The sequence below is a fragment of the Rhinopithecus roxellana genome, chromosome 16 (genome assembly GCF_007565055.1).
Source record: "Rhinopithecus roxellana isolate Shanxi Qingling chromosome 16, ASM756505v1, whole genome shotgun sequence".
NCBI lineage: Eukaryota > Metazoa > Chordata > Mammalia > Primates > Cercopithecidae > Rhinopithecus > Rhinopithecus roxellana.
The window spans coordinates 10,240,928-10,254,405 of NC_044564.1; the positions used below are offsets into that span (position 1 = coordinate 10,240,928).

Consider the following 13,478-nt stretch of genomic DNA (forward strand, 5'->3'; position numbering starts at 1 on the left):
ATGCTGTGGTGGACCCCACACACTCCCGTGGGAACTCACTGGGGAATGTGAGACCGAGACTGAGGGCCTAGGGGTCCCGCCCAGCCCACCTGCCAGCTGACGGCGGGCGCCCCATGAGCTCGGCCCAGCCTGACCTGGTCAGCAGCACCGTGGACTTGTGAGAAGTGCCCGAGAGTTGCTGGTTGTTTTAACCGCTGTGTTTTAGGGCGGTTTTGTTATGCAGCATCACCGTAGCTGCAGATACCAGATCCACAGCCAGGCAGGCTTGGGCCCCAGTCCCCTTCCGGTCCCTGGAGACACTCCCTGAGATGACACGGTATTTCTGGTTCTTCTCTTACGGGCCCCATTTTCTCCTCAATATCTTCTCCACCCTGTGTTTCATGGAGCCACACTCTCGGAACTTTCCTCGTACCACACTTCTCTGTTTTCTTCATGGGCTCCTCTACACGTGAACGGGGCGGGCATCCCCTTAGTTCCAGCTGCCATCGATGTGCTCATGACTGGCCTGTTTTTTTTTTTTTCTTCTGAGACAGGGTCTTGCTGTGTTGCCCAGGCTGGAGTGCAGTGGTGCCATCACGGCTCACTGCAGCCCACACCTCCTGGGCTCAGGTGATCCTCCCATCTCAGCCTTCTGAGTAGCTGGGACCACAGGTGTGCACCACCATGCTCAGCTAATTGATTTTCTTATTTTTTGTAGAGGGTCTTGCTACGTGGCCCAGGCTGACTGCCCAGTTTGTCTCCAGCCTGGGCCTCTCTCCTCAACTTCAGCCCTGTAGGTCCAGCTGCCTCTGGGCCACTGCCATGTGAATGCCCCTGGCACATCCAGGTCCCCGTGTCCAAAGCTATTCAATGACTTCCTGGCCAATGGCTCCTCCTCCTCCTCCTGCCTCCTACTTCAAAGGGTGGTACTGCCCTGCACTCTGCCACCCACACTGGAAGTCTTCAAGTCATCCTTGATTTCACTCTTGTGTCTGCACCCTCCAGTCCTGCTGGCCTCCCCTCCCACAGGCCACTGGAAGCCCCCTTCTCCTTTTCCCCTCCCTCCACATTGCTCCCCTGGAAGGACACCCTGCCCTCTTCCCTGTCCCCTCCACAGCCACCACCATTCATTCTGCCACCTGGTCACACCTTTAGTGGCTCTCACAGCAACGTCTGAATGCTCCAACCTGGCTCCCCCAAGCCCTCTGGCTTCTCCCACTCTCCACTCACCACCTTGGTGTTCCTCCCCTTCCTCCTCCACCAGCTTCCACGATACCACCACCGCCTGCACTAGGATCTCCAACAGTCGGTATTTCTGCTTCCTGTGTTAAAAATGCCCCATTCCAGGACTGTATCCTGGTGTCTGGTCTTAATCACTACCGTATTTTCACTGAGTAGCAGAGGCTCCCACTCGTAAGAGGCAATTAGTAAGTGCTGAGCTAGACACATGGAATCTGGACAAGGTTGGAATTATCAGGAGAAAAATGAGGACGTGTGTGCAAAATGGTGTGGAGAGAGTAAAAGCCTGCAGGCGAGAGGTGGAGACAGCCTCCCGGGTTAGACTGCTAACCTCTGAGAACGGGAACCGTGCCTTACTCATCTCTGCGCAGTAAAGGTTTTTTAAATGAATGGGATGAATGAGTACAGATCAGTCAATGCTTCAGGTCTAACCGAACTACAAAATTAATATTTAGGAGTGTGGTAAGAAAGACGTTATTCAGGACCGTTGAGCAGGTACAGGGACCACTGCCATGGGGGCTTGCAGTGTGGAGAGAGATCAGGCTCAGCTCCGAATACAGCAAGGGCAAGCGGAAACTTACAACCAGGGAGCAGGGTGGGGTCAGTGAATGGAAAATTAATAGGATAAAACATCAGGGATGAGGGTGGTTCTGGCTAAACCAACCTGACAGGGTTCTTGCTGAAGAGAGGCTGGAGATATCAAACAGCACCTGGGGGAGGAGGAACCTGACCAGACATCGCGGGTGATCTGATATTGACGCTGGGAGTTCTTGCTAAACTCACTTAGCAAGGCTCTTCGCTAAAACTGGATTTTACAAGGAAGAGCACAGATGGTGTAGAAGGTTTAGGAGGCTGCCTAAGTTTGGTCAAGCAAAGACTCTTTGTCACACCCCACCGACAATGAATTCAAGCACCACCTGCACCAAGGGCGGCTTCCCTCCCCTCTAGGTGCCCCGCAAACCTAGGCTTCGCGGGAACCGTGGCTCTCTGACCTGCGTGTGAATCAGAGAGACCTAGGCTTGTTAAAGCCAATTTCTTTGGAGAGCCTCCGTTCTACAGCAGTGCAGTCCAAAGAAATATCACAGCAGGCCGGGCGCGGTGGCTCGCGCCTGTAATCCCAGCACTTTGGGAAGCCGAGGTGGGCGGATCACGAGGTCAGGAGATCGAGACCTCGGTGAAACCCCGTCTCTACTAAAAATACAAAAAATTAGCCGGGCGTGGTGGCGGGCGCCTATGGTCCCAGCTACTCGGGAGGCTGAGGCAGGAGAGTGGTGTTAACCCGGGAGGCGGAACTTGCAGTGAGCTGAGATCGCGCCACTGCACTCCAAGAAATATCACAGCAGCCGTGTACGCAGTTTGAAATTCTATCTTAAAAAGGTTAAAAGAAACAGGTGAAATTAATTTTAATGACATATTTTACTTAACCCAACAGATACAAAATATTATTTCAACATGTAATCAATATGAAAACATTATCGAGATGCCTTACATTCTTTTTTCCCGTTACTTCTTTGGGATCCAGCGTGTATTTTACCTTTAGAGCCTATACGGTCCCACGTGGTGAGTGCCCCGGGTGGGAAGAGCTTGCAGGTGGGTGAGCATCGAAGCGGCCAGAGAACTACAGCTCCCGGCATGCTCCGGGCGCGCCCCGTGACCACAGCGGTAGCCACAGCGCGCCCCCGGCGGCGGGAGCGAGGCACCTGTCTCTGAGAACCACATCTCCCGGCATGCATCAGGGGTGCCCGTGACGCACTTCCGGTGCGGCGGCGACAGCGCGCCCCCGGCGGCTGCAGCGGCGGGAGCGAGGCGACAGCTGAGGCCGCGGCGAGTGACGGCGGCCGGGCCGACGGGAACCGGGGCGGGGCGGCGGCGTCCCAGCGAAGGAGCGCGCGGGCGGCCTGGCCCCGCCCCCGCCCCGCCCGCCTGCCCGGTGACCTTCAGGGGCCCGGGCGGCGGGCGCAGGCCCCTGCGGCGGCGGCGGCGGGATGTTTGTGCAGGAGGAGAAGATCTTCGCGGGCAAGGTGCTGCGGCTGCACATCTGCGCGTCCGACGGCGCCGAGTGGCTGGAGGAGGCCACCGAGGACACCTCAGTGGAGAAGCTCAAGGAGCGCTGCCTCAAGCACGTAAGGCCGGGCCCCTTCCCCCGCCCCCAACACCCGCCCCGGCCGCCTCCGACTGCGGACCCCACCTCAGTCCCCGAACCGCTCCGGCCTGGGGTCCGCCGCCCAGTCCGCAGCTCCCAGGCCCTCTTCTCCGGGGGTGGAGGCAGCGCCTCCTGCCCGGTTGTCCGACTCTCCCCCTTTCGGATCCCACACCTCTGGACGCTCGTCTCGGGCCTGGCCGGCCGCCCGGCGGACACCGGTCGCTAAGCGCTCGCCCGGTGCCAGCCGCCTGGCCGAGCCCTCTTCACGCCAGCCTCTTAGTTAACTCTGCAGCTACGCAGGGAGTTAGGGGCAGATCGGGAAACTGAGGCCTGGAGAGTGGAGTCGCCGACGGAGCAGGGCCTGACGACTTGCCAGCAGTTGTACCTTTTTGCTGTTGGGGTGAGGTTTTTTTCAGCAGCATCTCTGAGAGCTGAGAATTAACGTAGGCTCCTTCATTAAGAGGCCCCTTCTCCTTCCTCTTCCCCTTTCCCGCAGAGCCGGCTGCTTGAACCTCTTTTCCTGGCTGGCGCAGCCGGGCTGGCCACGGTGCCTCTTAGCTGGAGTCCCTGAAATAGTGCCGCTGCGGGACAAGGCCCCGCGCCCCTGCTTTTCTGCAGAGGTAAAATTGGTCAAGAGGGAAGGCCCAGGAGTAGGGTCTCCTGGCTGAGACACTTTTTAAAGTTTATTCACCTGAAATAGTCCTGTGTATTTAGTTCCTTAGGTTGCTGATTTTTGGCACTAGTTCTCGAGTCTCTAAAGGATTCAGTAAGGTCAGCTAAGAAGCCTGTCTGTGTGTCAGACCGACCTCCTGTCTATACTTGACATGATCTGAGGGCTTGGCAGAATTTAGATTGAAGGAGGCTGCAGCTTTCTAGCCGCGACTCCATGTGATAAGTTACGTATCTGTGTTGACAGGTTGAGTGCCTTAGACTTGAGCTAAGTGTGGTCTCTAAGGATAAACCTCAGTTCTTACAACAGCAGCTGCTTGCATAGAGTACTTTCGAGTTGCTTTTGTGAGCATGGTTCTGTGAAGTTCTGGAACTGTCAGAGGCAGGCTTGGCAAGTCCCCGTCTGGAACGCGCTGGCTGTGAACAACTGGGAGGTGCTGTCCTCAGGATTCACACCAAGGAGGGGGCTGAGCCTCCTGCGTTCAAGGGCCGGTATGTTTTGGTTGCTTTCTTGCTTTTCTTCTGGCCCAGTCTGCATGATTTCGCCGTCTGGAAACCATCGGGGCAGCACTAAGCTCCAGCGCCGGTAACTCTATGGGCATCCAGGCTGTTGGAGCCAGGCGTTGTTGCTTGCCTAGTTGCTTGTGTTTTAAAAAACCTCCGGGCTGGGCGGGGATGGCTCACACCTATAATCCCAGCACTTTGGGAGGCCGAGGTGGGCGGATCATGAGGTCAGGAGATCGAGACCATCTTGGCCAACATGGTGAAACCCCGTCTCTACTAAAATACAAAAAAATTAGCCAGGCGTGGTGGCGCGCGCCTGTAATCCCAGCTACTCAGGAGGCTGAGGCAGGGGAATCACCTGAACCCAAGAGGTGGAGGTTGCAGTGAGATGAGATCGCGCCCCTGCACTCCAGCCTGGCGACAGAGCAAGACTCTGTCTCAAAACAAAAAAAAAACCACAACAGACAAAAAAAATCCCACAAACTTCTCTGAGGTGCTGTATCCTCCCTGAGCCAATGCAGAAGCTCCTGGGACTGGGTTTATGTCCGCAAGTCCAGGGCCAGGCTCAGAGTGGCACCAAAACAAACTTGTGGGTTAATGGAGTAGACAAAAATATCCCGTGGACCCCACACTGCACCGACATGGGACGTCACCTGCATTGGTGCGGCATTTAGTTTAACTCACTCAGGGCGCGATGCACATGGCCATCATGACATTCTTTTATGAAAGGAAATAGGAAATGAGAGCTGTTTGATCCACACATAGTCACTCATGAATTTCGGGAGCACCAGGGGTCAGTTAGGCAGCCAGTTCTGATGTGATGCTAATTATGATATTCTTGGTATTTATTACTCCATCTGATGTTGAGATGTATCATTTGGGATTTTTGGTCATTATCCTCCTTTAAACTGAGATTGTATTTCACTCTGCGGTCTCCGCAGGTGTGGAGGATCTGACTAGCAGGGGATTTCCACACCACAAGAGCCGACATAAATTTCAGGACCCCAGAGCTGAGCGTCAGAAAGGCTCCCCACCACCACATCCCATCGTGGTTCTGCAGGCAGGGCTAGAATGCATTAGTCAGAAAAGAGTACCCTCAAGTTATGTATTTGAATGTCTCTCTGGAAGCCAGTCCTTGGATGTCATCCTGCTGTAGGCAGTGAGGTCTGGTGTGTTTTAGCTTTGTTCCTCCTCGCCAGGTCCCTAGTGCGTGCTGACACCGGCATGATTTTATCCTTGCTCTTGCCCCTCTACCTGGAGGGGCATGATGTCGGCTTCTCCCCGCTGTGCTCCTGGGTGTGCATTGCTGAATCGAGGGGTTTTATGATTACAACTCTGGCTGTTGTCTTTCCCTTTTCTGTTTTGTGCAAATTGGGATCACTGTGGTGGTCTCTAGCTTCCACGGCCCTGGAATGGAGAAGCGGGCAGAGGAACCCGTCTTGTGCAACAGGTGGTTCATGAGTTTAGGAAAATCACACCTGTGGTGCAGTAGAGTTTTTGGTGTGTGTCGTAAACATTCATGAAATTCCAGCCTGGCCAACATGGCGATACCCCTTCTCTGCTGAAAATGTAAAAAATAGCCTGGCATAGTAGCGGACTCCCGTAATCCCACCTACTCAGGAGGCTGAGGCACAAGAATCACTTGAACCTGGGAAGTGGAGGTTGCAATGAATGCAGATTGTGCCACTGCACTCCAGCCTGGGTGACAGAATGAGACCCTGTCTTTAAAAAAAAAAAAGAGTTTATGAAATTGCCAAAATAGAACACAGTACCTACTAGTAAAGCTGTTAAATTTTCCGTTTCCTAGATCGCATGAAGATGGGTCCTCAGATGACGGATTGCGTCAGGAACAAGCAGAAACCGAGTCACGGCTCTTCTGGGGAGGAGCAGGATGTAGAGGGGTGGGGGTGTGAGGGCCTCCCTCCCCCAGCGGCCTTGGTTGGGGCCTTTTTGCCGCCATACCCCAGCTTCTGCTGAGGACAAAGAAGCAGAGTGACATGGTCGTCCTAGTGCTTCCATGTTGTTCGTGGTGTGCTGGTGACATGTGGACTACAGATTTTTTGGGAATGGGTATGAGAATTATCTTGGAAAATTGCATTTCATAGTCTGTATATTCTGAACTTGACAAATGAACTAGCCTGCAAACTTTAGGATCATGAAGAAGCACCCCCAGTATTTCAGGGAGCAGAGCCATTGTCAAATCCAGAGGCACTTGAGGGGCTCTCTGCCCTGTCGTAAATGGCAGGAGTGTGTCTTCCCAGTAGCCGTGTCTCCCCTCACATCCCCTCAGCCTGGCCAGTTTTGTGTGAAGGAGTGACAGCCCCTTTTTCAAAACTGTTTTCAGTCTTGAGAGTAACAGAAAATTCCAGTTACTCTTCAAATGCCAGTGTTGTGAGGTGAAGTGTGTGCTTAGATTTTCTTTCCCAGCAAGCAGTTGTGTGTACTGGGTGTTTCAGAGCCTCTGTGGCAGCAAAGGGAGGTAGAAAGTGAGCTGCCAGCGGGGCTTCTGCCCGGCCACCTGAGACGTCCGAGGACGGCCTGTCCTGGGGTGGTGCCCCGGCCCGGCTCCAGGCTGGGCCATGCTCCTGACCCACGGGCTGAGCCTGCTACCAGGTTTAGAAAGTGCTCCTCGAGGGTTTCATCCTTTTCTGATCTTCAGGTAATTCTACCATCTAACCTCAGGGGATGTGTAAGAGCAAGAAAATAGTCAGCCTTCTCGCCGCCCAAGCTCTGAGTTCTGAAGGGTTTTCAGGCCAGGCTGTGGAAACGGTGGGTATTTAGGTGGGCACTGTTTGGTGTGCTGTGGTGTGGTGTGATGTGTCGGGCCATATGGTGCTGAGACAGATAGATAATAGGGTGGAGTCATGGAGCTCTGGGCCGACTTGGGCACGAACACGCAGGCACATGTGCCGACCTCGGTCTTTATCACGTGGCACCATTGGTGTTTGCCGTTCTTCACAAAATGGTGAGCAGACACGCATAGCCCCCGTGTCCAAAGGAAAGCAGAACTCCCGCAAGCCAGTGCCATGTGCATGAGTCAGGGACAGCTGTGCGCTGTTTTGCAGAGAGGATGCTGGCTGAATTGAGGAGCAGGATCTACCCCTGCCAGCAGTTGGCTGTGAGGTCTTCGTAATGGCAGGTTGGAAGGGGTCATAGCGTCTGCTCCAACTTCCTCCTGGAGTTTGCAGTCAGTAGCTGTCAAGATGGCTTCCCAGGTCCCCCTGAGCACTGGTCAGAGGTGGCTGTGGTGTGTGTGAGGGGATCTCCTCACTGCTGCCCATGTGTTGCCTCCCGTTCCCTGCGTGGGTGTTGCAGGGTTTCCAGGGCCCTGGTGACGGTGTGCCCGTCGGTCCCCCTTCGAGCCGCCCAGGGGTGCAGCATGGCTGCTGCTTCGTGAGCTGGGCCAAGCCGAGAGCAGTCATGCTAAGTGCCCCTCTTATCCCAGTCTCAGGGTGCAGCATGGCTGTTGCTTAGTGAGCTTGGCCAAGCCAAGAGCAGTCATGCCAAGTGCTCCTCTTATCCCAATCTTGGGCTCTCTGTGAGCCAGGCTTCTTTCTGGGCAGCCTCTTGGGCCCCTTTCTTGCATCTGTGGAAGAAAGAAAAACAACTGCCCAAAACGTAGGTAGATCTTTAGGCCATCAGAAAACGATGGATCTGCTCTTTTCATTTAAAATTATTTTCCAGATCTTTCTAGACCAAAGCAGCAATTCTGGTGGCTGTGAATTGTCAGTAGGGTGTGTGGTATGTCAGAGCTGGGAGCTTGCTTCAGGAGTAGTCTGTGGGCTGGGGATGAGCTCACTGACCCAGGGGATCTGGCGCTGTGCTGCTTCATTTGCCATCTCCTATTAGTGGGAATTGTTGAGTTTCATCCATGGTGTAATTTCTTAGCTCATAAGGAAACCCAGTAAATTCCAGGTGTGGCTTGGGATACCAGGTCCTATGTTATTAGAATTACGATTTACTTATTTTCTACCTTGAAATATCTATTTTTCCCCAGTGTGCTCATGGGAGCTTAGAAGATCCCAAAAGTATAACCCATCATAAATTAATCCACGCTGCCTCAGAGAGGGTGCTGAGTGATGCCAGGACCATCCTGGAAGAGAACATCCAGGACCAAGGTAAGGCTGCTGTGGGCGGGCGGGTTGGCATCAGGCATCGTGCGCTGCTGGGGGGCGCCGGAGCCAGGAGGGGGTGGTCCACCCACAGGAGTCAGTGTTCTGAGCTGGACACGAGCACGAAAATGAGATCGACTAGAAGCATTCTGTTTTTCCTTTATTAAAAAGAGTTCCGTTATAGAATATCTGTGAAAAACAGCAGAAATTGAAATGGAACAAGCAGCAGACATTTGAGACGCCAAACATGAATTTTGCTTTTAGTTCTGTTTCGGAGCAAAGCGAGAGACTCCAGGGGTTCTGCAGGTTTCACCTTCGTTGTGGTGATTGTTGTCAGCATCCCAGTGCAGTGTTAGACACACACATCCATTTAATTGCTTATGGTTTTGTGTCTGGAGGCACTTGAAGAGCTAACATCAGTTTTGGTTATGTCATTCAAATAATGCCTTTAATTATGAAATTCCTTGAAGTAAGCTGTTTTGAAAATCCTGGAAGTTTTGCTAACAGATATCCACTGAGATGACCATCAAGCTCCAAGCCAGTGGGGGGATGGCCACCGTCATGGGCTGAGGATGAGCCACATCTCAGGTTTTGACCTCCGAGGGTTAAGAGTAAACTCTCCAGCCTTACAGACTTTTTCAAAACTGAGCCAGTTAAAATGAGGGCCCTATGCAGGATTGTCAGCAATTCGTTGCACAATTATTGGGGCCATGCTGTGTGCGCCTCCTGGGCCACGGGTCACCTGGGTCTTTGTGCCAGGCCTGGGAGCTTGTACCTCAGCTAGAGCCATACAGACGTCATGAAAAAGGGAGGAAAGGCTGGTATAGATCCTTGGTTTGGGGAGACCAAAGGAATCCCTGCTGTTTGGAGACATGGTGTTGCTCAGTCACCCAGGCTGGAGTGCAGAGGCACAGTCAGACCCACCGCTGCCGTGACCTCCTGGGCTCAAGCAATCCTCTCACCTCAGTCTCCCAAGTAGCTGGGACTGTGGGCATGTGCCACCATGTGCAGCTATTTTTTGTGTTTTTGTAAAGATGGGGTCTTGCCATGTTGTCCAGTCTGGTCTTGGATTCCTGGGCTCAAGTGATCCGCCTGCCTCGTCCTGTCAGAGTGCTGGGATTATAGGAGTGAGCCACTGCACCCAGCTGAAGCCCTGCTCTTCTTCTTCTTCTTTTTTTCTTTTTAAGACGAAGTCTTGCTCTGTCGCCCAGGCTGGAGTGCAGTGGTGCTCAGCTCACTGCAACCTCTGCCTCCCGGGTTCAAGTGATTCTCCTGCCTCAGCCTCCTGAGTAGCTGGGATTACAGGTGTGTGCCACCACGCCCGCCTAATTTTTGTATTTTTAGTAGAGACGGGGTTTCACTGTGTTGGCCAGGCTGGTCTTGAACACCTGACCTTAGGTGATTTGCCCACCTCGGCCTCCCAAAGTGCTAGGATTACAGATGGGAGCCACCGTGCCTGGCCGAACCCCTGCTGTTCTGTTCTCAGGGCATCCAGCACCCTTTATGCCGTTCTGTGGATATGAAACGATAACCAGTGTGATGGATATACATGTTCTTTTTTCTAGACGTCCTATTATTGATAACAAAGCGTGCTCCATCACCACTTCCCAAGATGGCTGAGGTTTCAGCAGAAGAAAAGGTAAATTTCAAAGTTTGCAGTTGGGGACCTTGATTGGTAGAAGTTTACATTTAAGAATTATAGGCCAGGTGCGGTGGCTCACACCTGTAATCCCAGCACTTTAGGGGGCCGAGGTGGGCAGATCACCAGGTCAGGAAATAGAGACCATCCTGGCTAACATGGTGAAACCCTGTCTCTACTAAAAAAGATTCAAAAAAATGGCCGGGTGCCGCGGCTCACGCCTGTAATCCCAGCACTTTGGGAGGCCGAGGTGGGTGGATCACAAGGTCAGGAGATCAAGACCATCCTGGCCAACACCATGAAACCCCGTCTCTACTAAAAAAAAAATACAAAAAATTAGCTGGGCATGGTGGTGGGCACTTGTAGTCCCAGCTTCTCGGGAGGTAGAGGTTGCAGTGAGCCGAGATCATGCCACTGCACTCCAGCCTGGCGACAGAGTGAGACTCCATCTCAAAATTAAATAAATAAATAAATAATTTTTTAAAAAGAATTATAAAGAAGTTCTCTATACTAGTTGTTCACCAACCCACATATTTGCCATTTACAGTAGATGTGGTTATAAGGGGTTCTCTCTCCTGGCAGAGCTTGTTTAGTCCATGTCAGTCTGGTCCCTGCTCACGAGACCAGCCCAGAAAACCTGCCTCTGAGTTTTTTGAGACAGGAGAGTAGGGGCACATCCTGCGTGACAGTTCACTCCCGTGCTGCTGTCCGCCTTCACCTGTGTGTGCTCCCGTTCCCTCCTCTTCTGAAGCAGAAAAACAGAGGAAAGTTGGTAACCAACCACCAGACGGAATAAGGGCTGCGCACGCAGAGAGTGGCTGGCGAGGGAGCACTCGCGACAAGCTCCGCCTCACACCGCACAGGCTCAGCATCCCCATCCAAAAATCCACATGCACCGCAGTCTGAAACTTTTTGAATGCCGAAATGACACTTAATGGAAGTGCTCGTTGGTGCTTTTTGAGTTTATTATTTGGAATGCAAATATTCCCAAATCTGAAAAAACCCAAAATCCGAACCAATTCTGGTCCCAGGCATTTCAGGTGGGGGATACTCAGCCTACACTCTTCATGCTGAGAGGGGCTGAGTTCTGCCTGTCTTGTCTGTTTCTTGCAAAACAGGACTGGATGTCCTTGGTGTGTACATTCACACACACATTATTGACTCATGGTCTGCGCCGTCCACTCACGTGTGTACCTTAGGAGAACTGTGCAGTGTGGTCTTTGCTGGCTACCCCAGAAGCTCACACTTTGGAAAGCTCACTGAGCAGAGGAAGATGCGTTCTGCAAGTGGCATGTCCTACCCCACAGCAGGGCCCGAACCCGTGCCGAGCGTGGAGCCTGCTGGCGAGAAGGGCAGCCACTTTCCCCTGCTGTCTTTGCATTACTCATCTCAAGGGTAGAGTTTCTTACTCATGCTTTGAGAGGCTAAGGAGAGTGTTCACCGCAGAGAAGCAGCGGGCCAAACTCTTTTGGGCTAGGTCCGTGCCTGGGAGTGCAGAAGCTATTTTTGGGTTTCTCTGGGACCATGGGTCCCCAGGAAGAGCGCCCTGGGCTTGGGTCCCCTCCTTATCTTCAGCCACACCTAGCCACGCGTGAGTGACACACAGGCTGCCGCCCCACCCATCTGTAGTGGACAGATCTGGGCCTGCCTCCGCCTGTCCCTGAGTCAGGCCTGTTTCTGGGAACTGCTGCAGGCAGCATTCACAGTTCTCAGATTACAGTTTGACTGTTGGTGTTCAGACTTCCAGGCCTGTAACTAATATAAACAGATGGGTCTGACAGTATACCCATTGCCCCACAGCCCCTTGGATGGGTAGCTTGGAGCTAACTTGAGGAACTTACCTTTTCTCTTTAAATATTTGCAAACTGAAACATTGTAAGATGTCAATTCATATTTTTATGAATTTATTATTATTATTATTTTTGAGATGGAGTTTCGCTCTTGTTACCCAAGCTAAAGTGCAGTGGTGCGATCTCAGCTCACTGCAACTTCCGTCCTCCAGGTTCAAATGATTCTCCTGCCTCAGCCTCCTGAGTAGCTGGAATTACAGATGCGTGCCACCACGCCCGGCTAATTTTTTTTGTATTTTTGTATTTTTACAAGAAACGGGGTTTCACCATGTTGGCCAGGCTAGTCTCGAACGCCTGATCTCAGGTGATCCACCTGCCTTGGCCTCCGAAAGTGCTAGGATTACAGGCATGAGTCATCACGCCTGGCCTAAATTAATTTAGTTTTTGTTTTTGTTTCAGAGACAGGATCTCACTCTGTTGCCTAGGCCACAGTGCAGTGGTACAATCATAACTCACTGCAACCTTGACCTGGGCTTAAGCAGTCCTCCTGCCTCAGCCCCCTGAGTAGCTGGGACCACAGGTGTGTGCCACCATACCCAGCTAATTTTTGTATTTATGAATTAATTTTTAAGTCAAAGTGACGTATGTTTTTAAAAGGTCAAATAATACTACAAATCTTTTAATAAAAATTAGTAGTCTTGGCTGGGTGCAGTGGCCCACGCCTGTAGTCGCAGCACTTTGGGAGGCTGAGGTGGGAGGATCACTTGAACCCAGGAATTTGAGACCAGCCTGGGCCGCATGATGAAACCCTGTCTCTACAAAAAACATAAAAAATTAGCTGGGCGTGTTGGCACAAGCCAGGCAGTGCACATCAGGCTGGAGTGTGTGGTATGATCTCGCCTCACTGCAACTCCTGCCTCCTGAGCTTAAGTGATCCTTCTCCCTCAGCCCCAGGAGTAAAGCAACTGGGACTATAGGTGTGTGCCACCACACTTTACTAATTTTTGTATTTTTTTTTTAGACATAGGGTCTCGCCACGTTGCCCAGGCTGGTCTTGAACTCCTGGGCTCAGGTGGTCTGTTCCACCTTGGCCTCCCAAAGTGTTGGGATTACAGACGTAAGCCACCACGCCTGGCCCAACCACTCATAACTCTTGTTTTTTTTTTTTTTTTTTGAGACAGAGTCTCGCTCTGTCTCTCAGGCTGGAGTGCAGTGGCGCGATCTCCGCTCACTGCAACCTCTACCTCCCAGATTCAAGTGATTCTCTTGCCTCAGCCTCCCAAGAAGCTGGGACTACAGGTGCCCACCACCACGCCGGGCTAATTTTTTTGTGTTTTTAGTAGAGACGGTGTTTCACCGTGTTCGCCAGGATGGTCTCCATCTCCTGACCTCATGATCTGCCC

General features: G+C 52.5%; 1 protein-coding gene across 1 annotated transcript in view; it reads left to right on the top strand.

Annotated features, from left to right (window-relative positions):
* The first annotated feature begins 2,966 nt into the window (after positions 1 to 2,966).
* Positions 2,967 to 13,478, top strand: part of UBAC1 (UBA domain containing 1) — a 30,356-nt gene continuing 19,844 nt past the window's right edge. The window contains exons 1-3 of the mRNA XM_030920061.1: positions 2,967 to 3,341; positions 8,532 to 8,652; positions 10,212 to 10,285. Coding sequence (XP_030775921.1) covers positions 3,204 to 3,341; positions 8,532 to 8,652; positions 10,212 to 10,285 — 333 coding nt within the window. The 5' untranslated portion in view covers positions 2,967 to 3,203. The remainder of the gene's footprint in view (positions 3,342 to 8,531; positions 8,653 to 10,211; positions 10,286 to 13,478) is intronic.